The sequence below is a fragment of the Nerophis lumbriciformis genome, linkage group LG02 (genome assembly GCF_033978685.3).
Source record: "Nerophis lumbriciformis linkage group LG02, RoL_Nlum_v2.1, whole genome shotgun sequence".
Lineage (NCBI taxonomy): Eukaryota > Metazoa > Chordata > Actinopteri > Syngnathiformes > Syngnathidae > Nerophis > Nerophis lumbriciformis.
This window is the reverse complement of record NC_084549.2, coordinates 39,347,708-39,371,121: the sequence shown is the minus strand read 5'-3', so window position 1 is coordinate 39,371,121 and position 23,414 is coordinate 39,347,708. Positions and strand designations below refer to the sequence as shown.

General features: G+C 40.2%; 1 protein-coding gene across 3 annotated transcripts in view; it reads left to right on the top strand.

The window, feature by feature from the left end:
- adgra1b (adhesion G protein-coupled receptor A1b) overlaps positions 1 to 23,414 on the top strand; it is a 522,173-nt gene that overhangs the window by 169,072 nt on the left and 329,687 nt on the right. For all 3 annotated transcript variants that reach the window (XM_061962586.1, XM_061962578.1, XM_061962594.1), the window contains one exon: positions 10,667 to 10,880. In XM_061962586.1, the coding sequence (XP_061818570.1) occupies positions 10,667 to 10,880 (214 nt within the window). The remainder of the gene's footprint in view (positions 1 to 10,666; positions 10,881 to 23,414) is intronic.

Here is a 23,414-nt window from a genome sequence, read left to right as displayed (position 1 = left end):
TGGTTTACACGCACAGGGAGCACTCATTTGAGAGTACGTTGAGGAGGAAACAAGAAAAATCTTAAGATGCAAGTAAAATTAAAATAATCATCATGATGATCATTTCAAAATATAACAATTATGAAGACAATAAAGTTAACACACAGTACAAGCCAAATGTTTGGACACACCTTCTCATTCAATGAGTTTTCTTTATTTCATGACTATTTACTAGGGCTGCGAATCTTTGGGTGTCCCACGATTCGATTCAATATCGATTCTTGGGGTCACGATTCGATTCTAAATCTATTTTTTTCGATTCAACGCGATTCAAAAACGATATTTTCCCCATTCAAAACGATTCTCTATTCATTCAATACATAGGATTTCAGCAGGATCTACCCCAGTCTGCTGACATGCAAGCAGAGTAGTAGATTTTTGTAAAAAGCTTTTATAATTGTAAAGGACAATGTTTTATCAACTGATTGCAATAATTTAAATTTGTTTTAACTATTAAATGAACCAAAAATATGACTTATTTTATCTTTGTGAAAATATTGGACACAGTGTATTGTCAAGCTTATGAGATGTGATGCAAGTGTAAGCCACTGTGACACTATTGTTCTTTTTTTTTATAATGGTCTAATGATAATGTCAATGAGGGATTTTTAATCACTGCTATGTTGAAATTGTAACTAATATTGATACTGTTGTTGATAATATTCATTTTTGTTTCACTACTTTTGGTTTGTTCTGTGTCGTGTTTGTGTCTCCTCTCAATTGCTCTGTTTATTGCAGTTCTGAGTGTTGCTGGGTCAGGTTTGGTTTTGGAATTTGATTGCATTGTTATGGTATTGCTGTGTATTGTTTTGTTGGATTGATTAATTAAAAAGAAAAAAACAAAAAACAAAGAAAAAATCGATTTTTAAAAAATGAGAATCGATTCTGAATCGCACAATGTGAGAATCGCGATTCAAATTTGAATCGATTTTTTCCCACACCCCTACTATTTACATTGTAGATTGTCGCTGATGGCATCAAAACTATGAATGAACACATGTGGAGTTATGTACTTAACAAAAAAAGGTGAAATAACTGACACAAATGTTTTATATTCTAGTTTCTTCAAATTAGCTACCCTTTGCTGTGGTTACTTTTTCGCACACTCTTGGCATTCTCTCGATGAGCTTCAAGAGGTAGTCACCCGAAATGGTTTTCACTTCACAGGTGTGCTTGAAAGCTCATCGAGAGAATGCCAAGAGTGTGCAATGCAGTAATCAGAGCAACTGGTGGCTATTTTGAAAAAAAAACTTGTTTTCAGTAATTTCACCTTCTTTTATGAAGTACATAACTCCACATGTGTTCATTCATAGTTTTGATGCCTTCAGTGACAATCTACAATGTAAACAGTCATGGAAATATAGAAAACACACTGAATGAGGAGAAGGTGTGTCCAAACTTTTGGCCTGTACTGTACACATTTTTGTTAACAATTCAACAGTAATTCCTTGGAATGCTGTCAACGTTCTTTCAACCATTTAACGTTAAATGTTGTTTTAACTTTGAAACAACAACTGACATGTTTTCAACTTGAAGGAATGCCAGCTGGGTCATGTTCTACTACACACACTTGTCAACAAAACATATTTGTGAAAAATAAAGTCTGCTGTGAGTTGATGGTACTGACAGGCGAGAATAAGTCACTTAAACTAGTCAGGAAAATCAAGTAATTTCCTGGACAAATAGACGCTAATCTGCAACAAAATGATCGATCCCAACATTACTTGGTATGCCCACCCCTAGTGGGACCAGTACATGAAATAAGCAAGCATTTTGTGTGTACAAGACGAATAATTCACATTTTACCCAGTTGCTGCAGGCACATACATCTGGCAGCCTAACAGGTCATTGTAATATTCTCATATCTATCCCACGGGTCCCATGTGTTATGAGCCAAGTCTGGCTCTGTAGAAGCGTGGCCTTATGGGATAAGTTGGACTATTTATCAGCGGAATGTGAGTGCTGGGGAAATTGTGTGTTATCAGCCACCACCAGTGTGAAATACTGGATGTACAAATTGTAGAGGGCTAGCAAAAAAAACAAAAAAAAGGGTATAAACCTTGACCTCTGCTACCTTTAGCATTGGTAGTCAGATATTCCTCAGTTTTGCTCCTGCTCCCATAAATATCTGTTAAAATGTAATTTAACTTTTGACTTCAGCTGCCCACCATTTTTGGGATCATGTCATGCTGTCCTTGACATGATTCGTGGCCCGGATCATGTTTTTGTTATATTCTGTTAGTTTTGCACTCCCTTAGCCATGTTTTTGTGCACCCTTGTTTGTTTTTAGTTACCATGGATGCTTATTGTCTTCACCTGTCTCTGATTCGTGCTCGGGACGCTCACCTGTTTTCCGAGCACTAATCAGAGGGACTATTTAAGCCTGCCTTTGCCGGTCAGTCGGCCTGGCTTCATTGTTTGCTTTTTCTACAGTTACGTGAGTATTCCTTGTCTTCTTGCCTATGCTAAGTGTTAGCCTTAGCTTCGAGTGCAATCGTCCTGTCCGAAGTGTTCCGTCTGCATCCCGGGGGAATGAACCCCGCTGTAAGCGGCAACCCCCCCCCCCCCACGTGACAGTCCTATGGGGTTATCGAAAGAATGAAATGAAAAAAAGAGTGTTGACAAGACACCTCTATGGACAATGACCGACCTGTACTAAACCCTGTGTAGTACAAATAGTTACATTTTAGGTTTTCATAAAGGTTGAGCTACAAACACGTTCAACAATGGAAACTGTGCCAAATTGACAATTGCAAATGTGGTTCTCTCTGTGTATGTTGAGGTGTGTGTGTGTGTGTGTGTGTGTGTGTGTGCGTGTGTGTGTGGCATAGTCAATACTTTTTTATTTCCCTGTAAGACAAAAATAATATTAATACTATCTATTACTGTCATTGCTGTCATCGTGGGGCTATTACTGTTGTTGAGCCTGTTGTTCTCTCGTCCCGCCCAAGTCTCTCAACCCCTCTGTCTTGCTTTTGCTCTCTATCTACTCATTGTCCCTTTACTCTGTCTCTCTATCGCAACCCAACTGGTTGACACAAATGACTGCAGCACAGACGAACTCCTTGGAAAACTGATCAATTCTTAGATGCATCACGATTGGGACTCGGGACAATTCTGAATCAATAGAAAACGTCTAAACACCGATTGAGTGTGTTAAATAAAGTAATACAGACGGTTGTAAATTGTGTAACTAGCGCAGATACACAGATAAAAACACAGGTAGGAGGAAAGCCAAAGCCATGCTAACCGCTAAGCTACCTTGAATGTGAAGTAGTAAAACAAAACAAAATAATACATTATTTCTACACTTCAACATAAGTCTAAGGCTATGTCTACACTAAGCCGGAAAACCCCTTAAACAAATAATTATTTAGCCTAAGCCTCGTTTCAGCCACACTAAACCAGCGTTTAAGGTCTCCCTCCTCGGACAATTTTTACACGGGTAAGTGCGCAGCCTATTTCTTGAATCTCCGGCTCTTAGCTTTGTATGCACTCAATGATCATTTAAAAACTGAGTTCGGAGAGGAAGTGAAGTCAAAAAGACTGCGCCCCACACAGGAAGTGACGTCAGAAAGAACGCGCCACAGCCAGCTTCATAACAACCGGAGCTAACCACTGGAAAGATGGAGGCGAGTCATCCAGACATGCCCGTGTTTCTCCTTCTTCTACATGTACAGACGCTTGTGGAAATCACACATGAATACCTTAAGAGAAGAAAACGCGCAATTGCAGCTATTTCGGATACAACACTTCTCAGACGGTAAGAGAACTTTCGAATGTCGAGGTCAGCTGTGATTCTACTTACCGAAAAACTTTATCCATTTGTCAAAGGAGAGTCAACGAGAATGTGGGCTCCCGTGGATGTGCCTTGTATTACCTGGCCGACTAGTGAAGACTACGGAAAACATTGATAGCATTTGGACTGGCCAAGCAGACTATACGTTATTGTCCGCCATGTATGACGCGGACTCAACGTCTTGGTCCAGAGTGTATAAAGTCACCAAAAACGAATGGACAATGAAAGTGAAGGCAAAAGAGTGAGGAGTGTCCTGACCAGATATCTAGATCCCTAGATCAGTGTTTTTCAACCTTTTCTCAGCCAAGGCACATTATTTTCATTGAACAAATTCTGAGGCACACCACCAGCAGAAATCATAAAAAAATTAAACTCAGTAGCTGATATTGACAGTAAAAAGTTGTTCTCGCAATTGTTGGATATGAATTCAAACCATAACCAACCATGCATCAATATAGCTCTTGTCTCAAAGTAGGTGTACTGTCACGACCTGTCACATCACGCCGTGACTTATTTGGAGTTTTTTGCTGTTTTCCTGTGTGTCGTGTTTTAGTTCTTGTCTTGCGCTCCTATTTTGGTGGATTTTCCTCTTTTGTTGGTATTTTCCTGTAGCAGTTTCATGTCTCCTTGAACACTATTCCCCACACCTGCTTTGTTTTCGCAATTGAGACCAATTAAGTTGTGTGGACACTATCCTTCTTTGTGGGGACATTGTTGATTGCCATGTCATGTACAGATGCACTTTGTGGCCACCGTCTGACGCTGTAAGTCTTTGCTGTCGTCCAGCATTTTGTTTTTGTTTACTTTGCAGCCAGTTCAGTTTTAGCTTCATTTTGCATAGCCATCCCTAAACTTCAATGCCTTTTCTTAGCGGCACTCACATTTTGTTTATTTTTGTTTTAAGTGTTAGATACCTTTTTACTTACACGCTGTTTCCCATATATTGTGATCACGACAAACCATGTTCCCAGCATCTACAAAGCAATTAGCTATCTGCTGCCACCTACTGATATGGAAGAGTATTACACGGTTACTCTGCCGAGCTCTAGACAGCACCGACACTCAACAGCAACACATTTGCAGATTATAATTACTGGTTTACTGAAAAAAATGTTTAACCCAATTAGGTGAAATTACATAATCTCCCACGGCACACCAGACTGTATCTCAAGGTACACTAGTGTACACTGCCCCGGATTGACTTATGTAAAATTCACTACAATAGGGCCCCACAGCACAACACTGGATTCCAGTTAATTGAAATACCACAACACTGAATATTGTTCAGATAAGTTAAATTTAATTTAAGAACTTGCACACAAAGCAACACTGGAGGCGACTATGACGTGCGCATTTTCTGCGCATGCGTACTAGGTCGCGTTGCGCCGGCGGACGGAGGGGGTAGGAGGGGGTTTCTTAAACGACCATTGTGTGTATGTGGACACGGATAAGGTTAGGTGGGATTTACCCTGGATAACCTTAGTGTTGAAGGGGCCTAACTGGAACCATGTTACAGCAGATTTGACAAGCTAAGAAGAGTAAATTAGCAGATAGATTTTCAGGGGAGATAATATCTACTAAGGCTGCAACAATTAGTCGACAAATGTTGCCAATAAAATTTGTTGCAGACAATTATATTTGTCAACAATTGTCGTGACGTCGTCACTCGTGTTTTTCCGACCGGAAGTGGGTCACTCGCAAAAACATCGCCAGTGATAACATGTAAAGTGTGAGGATATTTCCTCTCAATCTTGTTAAAAACATGAATACCTTGCTCATTTTGCAAAGCGGACCTTGTTTTTTTTATGGCATTACATCTGTGATACGCGAGCATTTAAAGCGGAGACATGATGTCGGACATTTGGAGGGAGGATGCGCACTCAGCCTCGGTAGGAGTACTGCTCGCTTGTACCTTGCTAGCTAGCTGACAAGAGTGAGACAAAGTTGTGTGAAAAATAACTTTAACTATCGTTTTGGCCAAAGATAGCCAGCTAAACTTTGTCTCCCTCAATTAAAGTACATTTTAAAGCAGCGTCAATTTGCAATGCCGTTAAAAAAGGCACTTTAACAAACAGAGGCAGATAAGCACCAACATGGAAGTATAATAAGAATAAACATACAATCTATTAAATAGCCACCCTTTTAAGAATTAATCAAATGTAGAATTCTACACATTGAGTCTATTAGAGTGCTAAAACTGCCAGGAGTTAATCAATAGTCAATACCAGTGAATCTTACACAATGCTTTTCTTTTTTAGGAAGTTAGATTTTGTGTTTTTAATACATAAACGAGGTTAATTGTTTCTCTTTTATCACATTGCCTTTCGTTTCTTTTAAATGGACACCATTTTATTAGTCATTTTAATTTCTGTAACAGCTGAATGAGCATCACAGTTACAGTACAAATAAATATTTATGAATTAATTAGTCATATTTGTTGTTCATAAGCACATGCCTAAAATAACTTAAGCTGCATTTAGAAGTTGATGGAAAAATTAGAGTCATTAAATATGTTTACGCTTTATTAGCCGATTAGTCGACTAATCGTTAAGATAATCATTGACTAATCGACTATCAAAATAGTCGTTAGTCGCAGTCTTAATATCTACACAGTACGACAACACTGTAAGCCATTGATTTGAATTGGTAGATACGACACACTTCTTTGAGCTGCGTGCTTACGTTGACCGGCGCTCAAAAGTACAGTCAAGGTAACAACTGGACAGCAAAACGCATTGTTAGATGTTAAATATAAATATATTTGTTTAACAATTAACATTTTTTAACACATTTGAAAACACACACAAGTACCTAAATGTGTACTGTAGAGTACGGGTGTTGATTCCCAGGTCCGGAAAATCAGTACCGTGTTGATTCAAATGTGAAAGGAACCCATCCCTAGTCCAAATTTAGCATAACATATATATTATTTTTTAGAACTGACTGTTGTAGAAGGTTCCATTGTATCTTGTGAACATTTTCCACAATATTATAGTTAAAGTTATCGAAAATAAGGTCAAGGCATTAATTCAACTTTTGCCAACATTTCTAAATGTCTATTTTTTTAAATAACAAAACCCAGGGTGACATCTGGCTACTTCGATTGACAAGAAAAAGACAAGTTGCCTCAATTCAACGTTTGCAGAATATTATGGATGTCCAAATCGAATTTGGGCGACATGTTTCTTTTTTTTTTAAGAGCAGTGTTATCCCCACAAATACTGTTCCCATCTCAAAAATAAAAGTCTAAAACACAAACAAACAAAAACAGGGTAGAGATTAGATGGTTTAGTGAAGTCCTCAAGAAGACGATAAAACTTGACTATATCGAGGAGGTAAAATGTGTAATAAGGTTGCTGTAGGTCAGGGGTCGGCAACCTTTACCAGTCAAAGAGCCATTTTGACCAGTTTCACAAATTAAAGACAACAATGGGGGCCACAAAAATCTTTTGAAATTTAAAATTAAATAACTCTGCATACAAAGTTCTTTTTTTGCCTTGTGCTTTGTATTAACCAAGGGTCTCAGACACGCGGCCCACACCCTAATATGAAAATTGAATGTTTGTGCGGCCCGCGGGTTTTATATGAGTGGCGCTTGACGGCGTCATACTTGTCAACCCACCGATTTCTGACAGACTACGAAGTTCAAGGCATCTGTTCTCTCGAACGTGCCGTGATGATATAGCATTCAGGGCCCACTTCAACCCAGCGTGCCGGTACAGCCACACATTGTATGAGGCTTCTGCTTGCTTACGTCAGCAAGGCATACTTGGTCAACAACCACACAGGTTACACTGATGGTGGCGGTATAAAAAACTTTAACACTCTTACTAATAATGCGCCACACTGTAAACCCACACCAAGCAAGAATGACAAACACATTTCGGGAGAACATCTGCACCGTAACACAACATAAACACAACAGAACAAATACCCAGAATCCCATGCAGCCCTAACTCTTCCGGGCTACATTATACACCCCCGCTACCAAATACCGCCCACCTCAAACGACGCACAGAGGGGTGTGTGTGTATGTGGGGGGGGGGGTTTGGTGGTAGCAGGGGTGTATAATGTAGCCCGGAAGAGTCAGGGCTGCATGGGATTCTGGGTATTTGTTCTGTTGTGTTTATGTTGTGTTAAGGTGCATATGTTCTCCCGAAATGTGTTTGTCATTGTTGTTTGGTTTTAGTTCAAAGTATGGCGCATTATTAGTAAGAGTGTTAAAGTTGTTTTATATGGCCACCGTCAGTGTAACCTGTGTGGCTGTTAACCAAGTATGCGTTGCTGTCACTTACGTGTGCAAGCAGAAGATGCACATAACAAGAGGCTGGGCAGGCACGCTGTTTATACAGATTGTAGAGGGTGCTAAATGCTATACCATCATAGCACGCCCTTAATATTATTGTAAGGGTGTAAATCGAAGAATATTAATCCCGGGAGTTTTCTGCGAGAGTCACTGAAATCCGGAAGTCTCCCGGGAAAATCGGGGGGGGGTCGGCAAGTATGCAGCTGAGCCGCATCAGAGTGATCAAAGAGCCGCCTGCGGCTCCGGGGCCGCGGGTTGCCGACCTCTGCTGTAGGTAAACGTGCGGAAAAAAACATTGCCCCTGCCTAAAGGAAGCAGTGAGGCAGGTTTTCTGCCCGAGCAAACAAGTCGAAGCTACTCCTACAGGCCAAGGCTTAATGCAGTTTGGCCCAAGGCGTACGATGGCACGACGAGCTCCGCCCACGTTCCCCAATTTGAAACATCCTCCCAACACACCCGTATACGCTGAGGGCCTTGGGTACTCAACTCGCCTCTTTATCATGGAGTAAGGGTAGAGGGTTGGATGTCCAATGAATCGACTGCGACTCTTCCGGATTTAATTGTTGAATAGTCGATTATTCTAAGACACCACAATGGAATACCATGAACATGAATACTAAGAAACTACATCCATCCATCCATCCATTTTCTACCGCTTGTCCCGTTCGGGGTCGCGGGGGGTGCTGCAGCCTATCTCAGCTGCATTCGGGCAGAAGGCGGGGTACACCCTGGACAAGTCATCACCTCATCGCAGGGCCAACACAGATAGACAGACAACATTCACACTCACATTCACAGACTAGGGCCAATTTAGTGTTGCCAATCAACCTATCCCCAGGTGCATGTTTTTGGAACAGAAACTACACAAACATCTTTAAATAATTTCCACCTTCCATTTTGTATCTACTGTTCATAATATTTAACATTGAAACAATTATATAATGACATCGGGGGAATGAGTAGACAGTAAATAGTGTGGATGTTTCCAATGTAATATTTTAACTACTTCACTGTATATGCATGGATAAGCTAAGCAAATCCTTTCTGCAAAGGTGCATAGTTCAAATCCTTGTTTTCTTTCTTTCTAATTAGCAGCACTAATAAATAGGGTCTTTCTTTTTCGGCCAGCATTTTGGATTGTAATAGCAGATTTAAATTAACAAGTGTACTTTCTGACTAATTCATGTGGCATACTCCAGACTTTATAAAAGGTTTTACTGTACAGCAGACCGAGGCACATTGGGAATATTATTTTATGCTCTCACAAGCAGCCATACAGTCCATATTATTATGTTTTTATTTATTTGTGTGTTGTCTTCCCCTCTGTGACACTCGCACAGAATCAGTAATTGTCCAGCAGGCGAATACAGTACATGGCAACATTCTGACTCTCGGCATTGTTTGCAGCAGTATCAGCATTGGGCAACGGCTCAATGCTTTTTCTGCATCTCTCGCTGGGGCTCACAAAGCCTCAGGATCGGACAACATAAAACTGCTACAGCTAAAATAGGTGTCATCTTCAGTATGACTGTGTCACACATCCATCAAAGCATAGTGTGGAAGAAATTGTCTTATTCGCCCAACCAGGAACTGTTGTCTAACATTAGTGTCCTCTAACCTCTGCATGGTTATTGCTGTGTTACAATAAACATACTGTGGACAAGTATTGCCAATGTGATAGCATCAATCGCTCTGTATGTCTCTTTCAGACTAGTGCATGGAAGACTTTTATGTACCATTTATCAAATTGCCTGTCAAATGGCAGCAACATCCACAATTGATTGCCTACAAGCGCAGGTAAAGATCCTACTGGTCTTTGGAACAAGTCCAAAGAAACGTCTAGCCTTGTATCGAACACACTAATTCCCAAGGTGGTACAGTTAGCTGGCAAGACTTGAGGCTAATCCTGGATCATAAATAAAGATGGACACTCAATGGTCTCGAAACACCGCCTCTCCTACATGGGTTTAATATTTTGCATCCAATATTGTGCTTATAATTACACACATTTGGACAAATTTTGGACTTCAAACTACACATGGTGTGTATTCCTCAACATAACCATGTGCTGACAAAAATACTTGTTTCTTTAAGGCACTCTAAATAATCCAATCACAGTTCAATGTGATGCACATGCAAGGAGTCAAGGAGAGTCCAGGGAGTGCTCAAGGCTGTTCTTCTTATCAGCTGCTCCTCATCTCACACAATAACACCAACAACATCAAAAAATGACGAGGGAGAAGCATGACCTTGACAGAGTGTGTGTGTGTGCATATTGTTATGAGGTCATGGCACGTTTGTTTCAGTAAGAATTGATTACAAATGCACTTGTGACACTGTCTTTTGTAGACATTACAATCCTTCACAACAACCATAACTTAACGTCTTGATTTGATCTCATTTAATCACAAGGATGAATAACTGACCCCTTGCTCTTCTGGGCTACTTAAATGTGTCAGCGAATGGGGGAAGGAGTGCTTTACAAGCTGACCTTACTGTTTTATCCTCTCTTCATTTTCTAGATGGAGCTCTGGAGATACCTCTTTTTCAGTTGATTCCTTCCCAGAGGCAGCTGGTTTTCCAGGGAGACCGTCTGCCTCTTCAGTGCACTGCCACTTACCTGGACCCTTCGATTGAGCTCCAGTGGCACCACAATGGCCATACTGTGACCACGCAAGAGGACCGCGGCGTATATGTGGAAGAAACCTTGCTTCACGACTGTTGTCTCCTCACCAGGTACACGAAAGAGCAGAACAATGTATAGAAGTAGAACATGAGTGTGTAGAGGGAAGTAGATGAAGTCACAACATTCAGTCTTCCGCTCGTTAGCCATTTTGTAGGTTTTAGTGCTTCCATATCATGTCGACTGACAGATATAAGATCGAACAAGACGTTACTTTGTATTAAAAATGGCAACGGCGGAGGATCCATGTGCATGTACAAGACAGTCTGCCCCACAACAAGAGCAGGGTTTCCCTTACAAGTAAACGATTGTGGCGCAACGACACGGCTAGATTAAGGCCGCCAGACATATATATGACATATATATATATTTGTATTTATTTTCTTGACACGAAAACAAATTTAAGTGATATTGTATTAAAGGATATACCATATATAGTCTATTATTTACGTACTATTGGCTATAATGTCTTTGAAAAACAGCAAAAATGTTCTTAATGCTTTGTTTTGAAAAAAAACACACAAAAAAACCTGTCAGAAGAGCGTCAGATGGTCGCGCACCTAAACACCAAACAAAAGTGAAGAGAGAAAGTTGAGGAGAAAGGTATTTTAAGCTAATTAATGCATTTTTTGTTCAAGCCTGTGTAAACCACCCTAATTCTTTTGACATTACTACCGACAATGAGGTCTAACTTTGCGCCGTGTGGGTCTTTGAACCTCCTTTTGGACATCGCTGTGTAGAGTGTGCATTTGTTCCCGTGTGTGTGTGGTTTTCTGCGGGCACTCCAGTTTCCTCCCACATTCCAAAAATACGCATCTGAGATTCATTGGAGACTGTTAAATGTCCATGGATATAAATGTTAGTGTGAATGATTGTTTATATACAGTATGTGTGTCTGCGATTGGCCATGCTAATTTGAGTTAGCTTGTCTTTAAGCTAGTTAATTGTACATTAGCATTACGCTAGCGGCATTAAAGCTCAACCTTCATCCTGCATAGTTGTATTGCTTTTTTCAGTTTATTTGTGACGGTACAGTGGGAGAAGGAGACGGCACAGAGGCAGGGACGCTGTCAGCTTGCAGCGTGTTTATAAATACAACAAAATGACGTGTGTAATGAATCCAAAGGTGTATGGTGTGACTATGTGTAGCGATTATATGTGGAGTGTTACCGGGTGGTGTTGAAGGTGCGTGTTGAGATCGGTGCGGAAGTCCAGAAAGGGCAAGGCAGGCTCGGAGGTCCAGGGACAGCTGGTCAGGGGCTGGAGCGATGCGTCGTTGTCCGGGGACAGGTGTGAGGTCGAGATCCAGGAAGGCAGCAAGACGTCCAGAGGGGATCCAGGGAGACAAGACACACATCTCGAAACCAGGGGATGACGAAGGGCTGTTGTACAAGAAGCTACGTTCTGGCACTGGAACGCAGGACCCGCTAGTTTATGAAGGCAGGAGTCTCATCAGCGTCAGGTGTGTGAATGTAAGGAACGCCCGTGGGCGTGTCCCGAGGCGCGCTCAGTGGCGCGCACAGCAGAGTGAGAGGTGGCAGATTTTTGAACCATAACAGCACAAGCGTGCCCAGCGGTGCGCTCAATAGAGCGCGTCGAAGAATGCACATCGAGGAATGTGCGGCGGCCTGCGCTCGCGCCGTAACATTATTCCAAGTTATATTATTAATCTAACGGGATTCTAACATTAATGTGCTCTTCATGTGCACATGTAATGTACTTTTTTTATTGTGGTTATTTTTTAAAGTAACTTATTGTGAAGAATATCAACAAAACAGTTTGTTTTTTCAAATCTAATTCAAATGACTATTTACATATTTGCAACATTCATGGAGGGCAGAATAACGTGTAGCCCAAATTACCTTTTACAATAAGCATCAACAATTGAAACTCCATTGAGCAAAGAGAGCACCATCTACCAACTCAAATTCCTTGTTTTAAATCTAATTCTGATGATGTAAAAAAAGTTAAAATAATATTATGAATGGTATTATTAATTACTAATAACACTAATATTAGTTTTTTAAATATACATCAAACATCATTGCAAATCAAAATTATCATGTCATACATATGATGATGTCATATCAACCACGCCCTCACCGCCACGTTTATAGTGACAATCTCGGAGAAACCCTGAAAAGGATAGAGAAAAATAAGGAACTTATTGACTACGTCAGACTACAGTGGCAGACTCTCACACAGCTCTACCATATATGGAGCTATCCGCTGACGTCACATGTTGGAAAAATGTCACAAGTTGTGCAAATTCCAAACGGCTCCTTTGGAGGAAGTATAACTAAAAGGCAAGATTGTTTTAAAAATATATCCGCCATGCCTCTGTGGTTTGATTAAAAATGTTTAGGACTTATGCAGATCCCAAATACACAAAAACTTGTACCAATACGTAACAAAGTTGGTTTTGCACAATAGGTCCCATTTAAGAGGTACGCTGGTCTATGAGTTCAGGATTTTTTGCCTAGTGCTGCTGGACTTAACTCTCAATCAGTGGGGAATTTGTGGTTGCCAGTTCAAGCCTTTGTGCCACCGACATACCATTGCCAAAACAGAATGTTGTGATGATGTAAGCAAGAAGCACGCGATTTTCTGGAGTGGGTACAATATGTCTGCAATGTGGACGTTTTTCAATATATCCAAGATAGACTCGCAGACAGCAATCTGCAAAATGAGCAATCTGGAAATATAAAGAGGGCAGTGGCGGCTGTTTGGTCTCTCAAGGAGGGGAAGTGCCAGGCTGGGCTGCTGTGCGATGCTTATGTGCTACTTGTCAAGGACATTGCAGAGCGACAGAAGTTTAGAGTCTCCAAACATGAGTAAAGTATCCAATGACACCAACAAAAATATTCTACAGTTGCCACTAGTGGGTTTTTTTTTATCAAGAAAAAAGTCACCAAAATAATTTGAAAAGTTTGTAGATCAACTTGGAACAACAGAATAAAACTTGAAAAACACTTCCTAAATTGCTGATGCGATCATTTCGCTGTCAATCAGTAAGGGACTTAGCCTCAGACAGATCATCTAATCATCACATAGAATGCCAGCATCCAGGCCGGCCCGTCGTCCACTGACTCCCAAAGACACTGATTGTCCGGTGGACTGGAGAATCTTTTTTTTTCTTCTTCTCTTGATTCTGTCGAGAACAAAGGGTCGCAACATGTCTCCAACAAACCCTGTTGTGGGCTTTTTCTCTCAGCTCTTCCTAGATTGCTCCAATGGTTTTTGCCTTAACATCAACACTTCTGCGCTAAGTCTGTTTCGGTCGACCAACTTTCTTCTTTCCTTTTGGGTTCCAGTCTAATGACTGCTGATGTTGGATGCATGTTTTCTCAGTGTATGCCCGATCCATCACCATTTCCTTTTTTGGATGTCCATCTCAATGAAATTCTGATTGGTTGTAGTCCACAGGTCATTATTTGAAATAACTTCTGGCCATCGGATCTGGAGCATGTGTCTGAGGCATCTGTTGACGAATGACTATAACTTGTTGGTGGAGCTTTTTGTAACTCGCCATGTTAACTAGCCATACAGCAGGACAGACTTAACATTTGTATGGAAGGGCTGTATCTTGTTGTGAAGTGAGAGCGCTCTGGATCTCCAGATTTGTCGAAGTGCTTGAAAAGCGTGTCAAGCTTTATTTATGCACTATGCCGAGCATTTATTCATTGACTGTATAGTTTGACTGCTGTGTAACAACCCACTCTGTGCTCCCTGTTGCAGTCATTAACCATCTGTCCTATTAACAAACTATTTTTAAACATTTTAATTGTATTTCATATTGTTGGAATACCAGTGGTAAATACATATTTGTATATGTGGAGGTTTCTCTCCTCCAGGTTCCTCGGACCACCAAGCACTGACACGACAGTTCCGTTGCAGGGTTAGAACACTGTTTTATTTTTCAATATTTCAGTCTCTTCGGTGCTTTTCAGCAAATGTATTTTTCCGGCTGTCTCTGTCTCTTGCTCTCGCTCCAGCTTCACCACCTCTCTCCTCCCAGGCTGCTGCCTTTTAACAGAGCGACGGGTGATTAGACAAGCAGGCCCAGGTGGGCCATCTACGCACCTGTCGCTGATCTCGAAGCCGGTCCTGGCACATCCCGCTTCGCTGAAGGTCCGCAGGCCACGCCCTCCTCCACAGTATAATTGTTTTATTCTTTTATAACTAAATATTGTGCAATTGCTATACATTGATTTTAGTGAGGTTCACAGAATAGCCATGATTGCAGTGGTAATAATGATTGGCGTACAATATTCTTTCAGTGTTTCGGTTTTCGGCTTTGGTTTCCTAATTTTCGTTTTTTGGTTTCAACCAACAATTTAGATTTCAGTGCAGCCCTACTAATTGAATCAGTATCAAATTGTATACTTTTAACAAAACACTGAACTTGCTAATTTCTTTGTCACGTTACACCTTAGGAATAACCAAATTAAAAGGATTTACAGAAGCGGAAACAAATAATTTCCTAAGCCGATGCCCCACCTCTCCAAGGAGTTTAGTAGTTTTTGCATAATCTTGAACCCAAGCAAACAACCAAATGACACTTTCTTGGTCGAGTTAACAATATTTGTTTTGACCACTGATGAAAACAATATTAATCCAGTAAAAACAACTTCACTCTGATGTCTGCAGCTCACACCCATAATGTACTGTATTTAAAGAAGTCCAAACACATCCGTCCTGTCCTTTACCGTTGGTTATTGGCGCCCTTGATAAGGATCTGAAAGGACAGCAAGAATTGACTTGGCAGCGTGCCAACACCTCAGCACAATCTGCAACCAGTCTCGAGAGAGGTTGGCCTCCCAGTCCATCCCACAGCTCTCGTTGATCACATGCTAAGAGTAACAGATGCTGGCACATAATTGTAGCAATAAAGTGAAGTGGAAACGTTGCTCACCTTTTCTAAAGAAGATATTCCCGCAAGACTCCTTTATTGTCCACTTTTTTTTTAAAGATGGGCTCTGTATGTCCTTGTGTCTGTTTTTAAGGGCTTGTGATTACTTCAACTGCTGCCTTTCACAATTGGCTACTTTAAAATATGCTTTGACGGACTGCAGACAGCAGTGTTATTGATCATTAAGAAAACTGTAATGTATTTTAATTTGTCTGGAAAAACGAATGGCTGATCATTTTTTGCTTAATATTTTTGAAAAGTGGATACTTTCTTCACAGATGTAATACTTTATCTGTAGTTATATTGTATATAGTGCAATATCTATAGATTTGCCATTCATTTTGAGAGGATTCATCAATACTAATAATAGCAGTCAATGCAACTTGTCTCTTACCTCTCATTGCTGTCATCTGTTGTTATGGAGATATAGAGAAAATATAACATAATCGTTTAAATGATAACTAAATACCAGACCAAAGTTAAAGTTGTTAGGTACATTATTGTATAAGCACACTATGGGGGACGGGACAAAGGGGTTCTAGCCACAGTCACACTACACTAATATTAAATTAAAAAAACAACTAATACAAAATAGACCTGGTTATTTTCCCCACACTATGTAAAACACAAACAGACTTGAATTATAAGCTGATTATAATAATAATCAGCTTTGAATAATCACAAGTAAGGAAGAACACCACACTGATAAGAGTGTAGGTCAGTTTGAAGTAAACATTTTAAATAATCACTGACTCTTTCTATTTATATAATACACACACAACACAAACACATATACGTCGGTGGCTGTCAAACACTGGCTTCTGTTCCATCACTCAAATAGGAATGAATAACAATTTCTATTGTTACAAAATGCACACCCACCTTAAAATGCTAATTGATTGTATTGATGTTTATTATATATTTGATGTGATATATCATGTTAAATGTCTGGGAATGAACCTTATTATTATTTTACTTTCACAATGATTCATTATGTTATTACTATTATTTTAAAGTTATTATGGGGAAAAACGGTAGAAAATAGATGGATGGATATACTGAGTGTAATTGTAATAAATAGAAACACGGTGATTAATCTGTTTGGTCTTTACACGAAGATGACATATCAACTGCATTGCACCTTGCACATGCACCTATAGTTGTTGTTGTTGTATTTGTTTATTTGAAGGACAATGTGCAGTTACATTAAGAAGATGGCCGCACCAGATTTAGCACCATGCTAATTTCCATCTGTCGTCCTTTTATGGTGCATCTAACATCCACAATAAAATTACACAGGATTGAAAATACACAACAATATTAAAATGACTTAATGATCAACAATTTAAAATACAAGTACAATACATAGAGGGTATGTGAGTTACAAATCAGTGGGTGGTCAAGTTACAATATTTTAGCAGCTTCATTTAAAGTGACTTGGGACTGTTCAATTTTTAAGGAACCTGGTTCAGATCCCAACAATTACAATACCTGCCATCCTATTTCCAATGTACTTTTCATCTCAAAAATTCCTGAAAAAAACTGTTGCATCCCAGTTGCACCTCCACCAAACCTGACACCCACTCTATGAACCTTTCCTGTCTGTTTTTGCCCCCGTCACAGTACAGAAACCGGCCTGTTAAAAATGACTAACAACCTCCTCACTGCAGCCGAGTCTGGATTTATCTCCATCCTCATCCTCCTCGACCTGAGCGCAACCTTCGACGCCATCTCTAATCCAATTTGGGGCTGCTTGGCTCGGTTGGTAGAGCGGCTGTGCCTGCAACTTGAGGGTTCCATGTTTGATCCCCGCTTCCACCATCCTCGTTACTGCTGTTGTGCAAGACACTTTACCCATACTGGTTTAAATGTAGCTTAAAAGGTGGATAATGGGTTTCACGAGGTATAGTGCTTTGAGTCTCGAGAGAAAAGCACTATACACATATATAATTCACTTCACAATTCTCCAAAATAGACTCATCCATTGGCATCATCAACACCCCCCTGGATTGGTTTCACTCATGCCTCACGGGCCGCATTAAGTTCTTACAGGTTAAATCCTTTACATTTTGATCATTCTGCAGTCCCAGCAGATGTTCCACAATGATCTGTCTTGGGCCCCCTTCTTTTCATCACCTTTTCCCCTTTGGTCATATATTCAATACATTTACCATTCACTTTCACTGCTATGCTGATGACAATGCCAAATGCCACACTTCCACGCTCCTCCCTATCCTCCTTGTTATTTGAAATAAAATCATGGTTCACCTCAAACTTCCTCAAATTAAACAATGATAAAACCGAAATAATTCTTAATGGTACAGTCAACAATTTCTCTGTTAGTATTGACAACTCCCCATTATGTTTCTCCTCCTAAGGTGAGAGTCTGGGTGTCATCTGTCATTCCAAACTCACATCAATAACATCACTCGCTCTGCTCATAACCATCTCTGTAATAATAACCGGCTCCACCCCTCTCTTACCGTCCATACTGCTTTAATCCTTGTTCAGTCTAGTCATCTCCCACATCGTTTACTGCAACTCCATTTTTTTCTACTCTCCCAGAAGTCCCTCCACAAGCTCGAACTGGTCCATAACTCATGCCCGGATCATAACCAAAACCCCCTCATTCCATCACATCACACCCATCCTGCAAAAACTTCACTGGCCCCGAATCAGGCAAATAACACAAAGTTCTTCTATAAATCTTCAAAACCATCCACAACTTCCTCCTTACTTGTCTGACCTCCTCCACATTACTACTCCATATCCTCCTCTTCCATCAACTTGGCTGTGCCATTGTGAATTATATTGTATTAATATAGCGCTTTTTCTCTAATAACTCAAAGAACCCATTATCTTCATCTTTAAGCTACATTTAAACCAGTGTGGGTGGCACTGGGAGCAGGTGGGTGAAGTGCCTTGCCCAAGGACACAACGGCTCTGACTAGGATGGGATAGCGGAAGCGGGAATCAAACTTGGGACCCTCAAGTTGCTGGCACGCCCACTACACCAACCGAGCCACCAACGCGCCTCATCTTGGGAGCATAGCTTTCAGTCATTCTGTTCCCAAACTCTGGAACTCTCTCCCATCTGACAGCCGCAATATTGACTCCCTTCATACATTTCAATTTAGACTCAAAACCCACCTCTTCAAAATGTTAACTCACTGTAACTGTAACTACACTGTCCTTTATGTGTTTGTTACATGTTAATTGTATACGTTGTTGTTATTATCTTTTCATTATTTTATCTGTATTTTGTAGTGTCCTCAGGTTTTTTGAAAGGCACTTACAAATTAAATATAGTATTATTATTATTATTGTTATTATTATTATTATTATTATTATTATTATTATTATTATTATTATCGCAAAAAGCCGATGCCTGACCAGGGCTCAGAAAATCTGCAGAGACTTTTGTAGTGTCCTCAGGTTTTTTGAAAGGCACTTACAAATTAAATATAGTATTATTATTATTATTATTATTATTATTATTATTATCGCAAAAAGCCGCTGCCTGACCAGGGCTCAGAAAATCTGCAGAGACTCCTCCCACCCCCACCAAGGACTGTTTTCACTGCTGACTCTAGAAAGCGGTTCCATAGCAGAACCTCCAGGTTCTGTAACAGCTTCTTCCCTCAGGCCATAAGACTCTTGAACGCATCATAATAATCCCCACAATTCCCCCCCAAAATGGATTAACTCGCTGGAATATAAAGACAATATAACATACATCCATAAATGTGGATGCATATGCAAAAGTGCAATATATTTATCTGTACAGTAATCTATGTATTTATATCTGCACCTTATTGCTCTTTTATCCTGCACTACCATGAGCTAATGCAACACAATTGTGTTCTTATCTGTACTGTAAAGTTCAAATTTGAATGACAATAAAAGGAAGTCTAAGTATCTCTAAGTCTATTATTATTATTAAGACCTAAAACACAGGTGTTGATAACATACTTCCCTCCTGTGAAATGTGACATCATGATGTTGCTGGTGCGCAACCTCTTGTGCTAATTAAAATGCAATAAAAAATATATTTTTTTTACATCTTTATTTACACAAATTACCTACCGTCTTTATTTACAAAAATGACATATAGTACCGATAAGAGTACCGGCATCGTTAAGGAGCATTGATATTGGTATCGGTATCGAAAAAATTCTAATGATGTTTATCCCTAATTATGACAAGAGCTGTCAAAATGAATGTGTGATGTAGCTTAATCATTATCATTGTTCATTTGATTAAAACTGTTTAACAAAATTAACCCATCTGCAGCGCAGAATGACTCAGTTGACTTCGAGAAACATCTCTTGAAACAAATTTTGGGCAGTCGATAATGTGGTGATAAAGAGCAAAACCAAAAAAGTCAGTATGGCAATACAGAAGAGTCGAGCAACATAAATGTTTATATATTATCAGGAGTTTTCATTTCATCTTAAAATATCACATTAACTATACACAAAATGCATCAGGTCTATATTAATGTGGAAAGACGCTTGTTTTGAAAAACATATGTTAAAGGTGTTATAAATAATAAACACGTTACGTGTATAAACAGTATTTACGTATTTCTTGAATTTCTCTGCTTTTGCAAAATAAAACACAATAACGAAGACTGAACATGATTTATACTTAATCATTATTAATCAAAATTAATTCACAGCAACCCCGTGATTATTTGATTAAAATGTTTGCCATTACAGAGCACTGATTGTAAGTATTAGTGAGTTTTGAAGTTCAACAAATTTGACAATAGCAAAAACTTGCAGTGCAAAATATTTTGACAACACTTTAAATATCTGTTTTCACAATGATATAGTGTGCCTCACAGATCTGGTTTAAAATGACTGGAGTGTGTGTGATTGTGTGGGTTTACACTGGGTATGCACACTTGTTAGGTTAATAGGAGACTTCAAATGGTGCATCGGTGTGAATGACAGTGTGAATGGTTGTTAGTCTTCATCCCTGTGATTTCCTGGCTGCAAGTCAATCATTGGGTTTTGGAGCACCCAACCAAACTTGGAGGCTGCAGTACTAACCATAGGTTACCAAGTGGTCCATTTCTATTTTAAAATGTTATGTCCATTATTTGTTTGTTAGCGCATGTGATTACCGGTAATCACAATAAATACAACATTACTCATGTATAAACGCAAATGAATCAAGCAATTTATTTTGATCACACATGTTCCTTTACCTTAACTTACTACATGGGTTACTGTATGATAAATGATCAGATCAATGAATATGTCAGTGCAAAGATGAGTTGGAGACTCCGACTGGTAAAAAGCCCCAGTGACAAAATAAACCTTAATGGGACTTAAAGGGGTCATGTCATGATTTGTTTCTATTTTTAAAGGCCTACTGAAATGCGATTTTCTTATTTAAACGGGCATAGCAGGTCCATTCTATGTGTCATACTTGATAATTTCGCGATATTGCCATACTTTTGCTGAAAGGATTTAGTAGAGAACATCGACGATAAAGTTCGCAATTTTTGGTCGCTGATAAAAAAGCCTTGCCTGTGCCGGAAGTAGCAGACGAGTACGTGACGTCACAGGTTGTGGAGCTCCTCACATCCCCACATTGTTTACAATCATGGCCACCATCATGGAGAGCGATTCGGACCGAGAAAGCGACGATTTCCCCATTAATTTGAGCGAGGATGAAATATTTGTGGATGAGGAAAGTGAGAGTGAAGGACTAGAGGGCAGTGGGAGCGATTCAGATAGGGAAGATGCTGTGAGAGGCGGGTGGGACCTGATATTCAGCTGGGAATGACTAAAACAGTAAATAAACACAAGACATATATATACTCTATTAGCCACAACACAACCAGGCTTATATTTAAAATGCCACAAATTAATACCGCATAACAAACACCTCCCCCCTCCCGTCCATATAACCCGCCAATACAACTCAAACACCTGCACAACACACTCAATCCCACAGCCCAAAGTTCCGTTTACCTCCCAAAGTTCATACAGCACATATATTTCCCCAAAGTCCCCAAAGTTACGTACGTGACATACACATAGCGGCACACACGTACGGGCAAATGTTTGGAAGCCGCAGCTGTATGCGTACTCACGGTACCGTGTCTGCGCATCCAACTCAAAGTCCTCCTGGTAAGAGTCTCTGTTGTCCCAGTTCTCCACAGGCCAATAGTAAAGCTTGACTGTCATCTTCCGGGAATGTAAACAATGAAACACCGGCTGTGTTATCCGGCACAACAGTCAAGGGGTGCATTCTACGGCGGGGGTGCGTTATCCAGCACAACACCTGCCGCAATACACTGCTTCCCACCTACAGCTTTCTTCTTTGCTGTCTCCATTGTTCATTGAACAAATTGCAAAAGATTCACCAACACAGATGTCCAGAATACTGTGGAATTTTGCGATGAAAACAGACGACTTAATAGCTGGCCAACATGCTGTCCCAAAATGTCCTCTACAATCCGTGACGTCACGCGCTGACGTCATCATACCGAGACGTTTTCAGCAGGATATTTCGCGCAAAATTTAAAATTGCACTTTAGTAAGCTAACCCGACCGTATTGGCATGTGTTGCAATGTTAAGATTTCATCATTGATGTATAAACTATCAGACTGCATGGTCGGTAGTAGTGGGTTTCAGTAGGCCTTTAAACCCTTTCATTTTGGTCTACATACGTACATACATTGTTTCTTTGGTCAAAATGTTTGCATAGATTTTGCTGAAAATACCTATTTTCAAGACACTTTTTGGCTGCCTTCTAAAACAGTTCGTTTTGAGAGTTATTAGATGCAAATGAAGCCACAACTGGTCTGCACCGAGCCCGCCATTAAAAGTACTTTTTTCAGAAAATTCAAGGTTTGTGGGTGACTGTACTTTACACACCCTAGAAGCGACTTCACAGTTGAAGGCACATTGCCACGAATTATAAAAGTAAAAAATAAAGCACTTTTTTACTTTTTACTGAAAGTTGTGTAGTGTCTTGTGCTGGTTAAAGCAGTGGTGTGCCGTCAGGGCCAGCAAGGCCTTATCTCCTGGCCTAACTTAACCAGAAATCATGATCATAATTAAACATAAAACAAATGTTTTATTTACTTTTCCTAAATATCTAAACGTATTCATATTCTCTTCATGTCATATTATGCTCCTTCCAGTGCTGTTGTTTTTAGTTTTAGTTTGTATCCAATCAGAATTCAGCTAGCTTATGTTGCCATGCTGTACAAAATCTGCTAGAGGTCTTCAGAATCAACAATGCAGGCGTCCGTGCACTGTAAGTGAACGGACACATACAGTACAGACAGTTGCGATAGCCAATCAGATCACGCGTTGTTGTCAGTAAGGCCTTCTAGATGGCCTCAGGTTGAACGTGACATTCACGCGTCCTGTGATTGGATACTCATCGGGACCGTTAGCGGATTAATTTGAGAAAACACAGAGTTGATGGACAGTTCATCCATCCATCCATTTTCTACCGCTTATTCCCTTTTGGGGTCGCGGGGGGCGCTGGAGCCTATCTCAGCTACAATCGGGCGGAAGGCGGGGTACACCCTGGACAAGTCGCCCCCTCATCGCAGGGCTAGATGGACAGTTGTGATAGCCAATCAGATCACAAGTTGTTGATAGTAGCCTATCCAAGTAGCCTGATGTTAACGAGACTGTGATT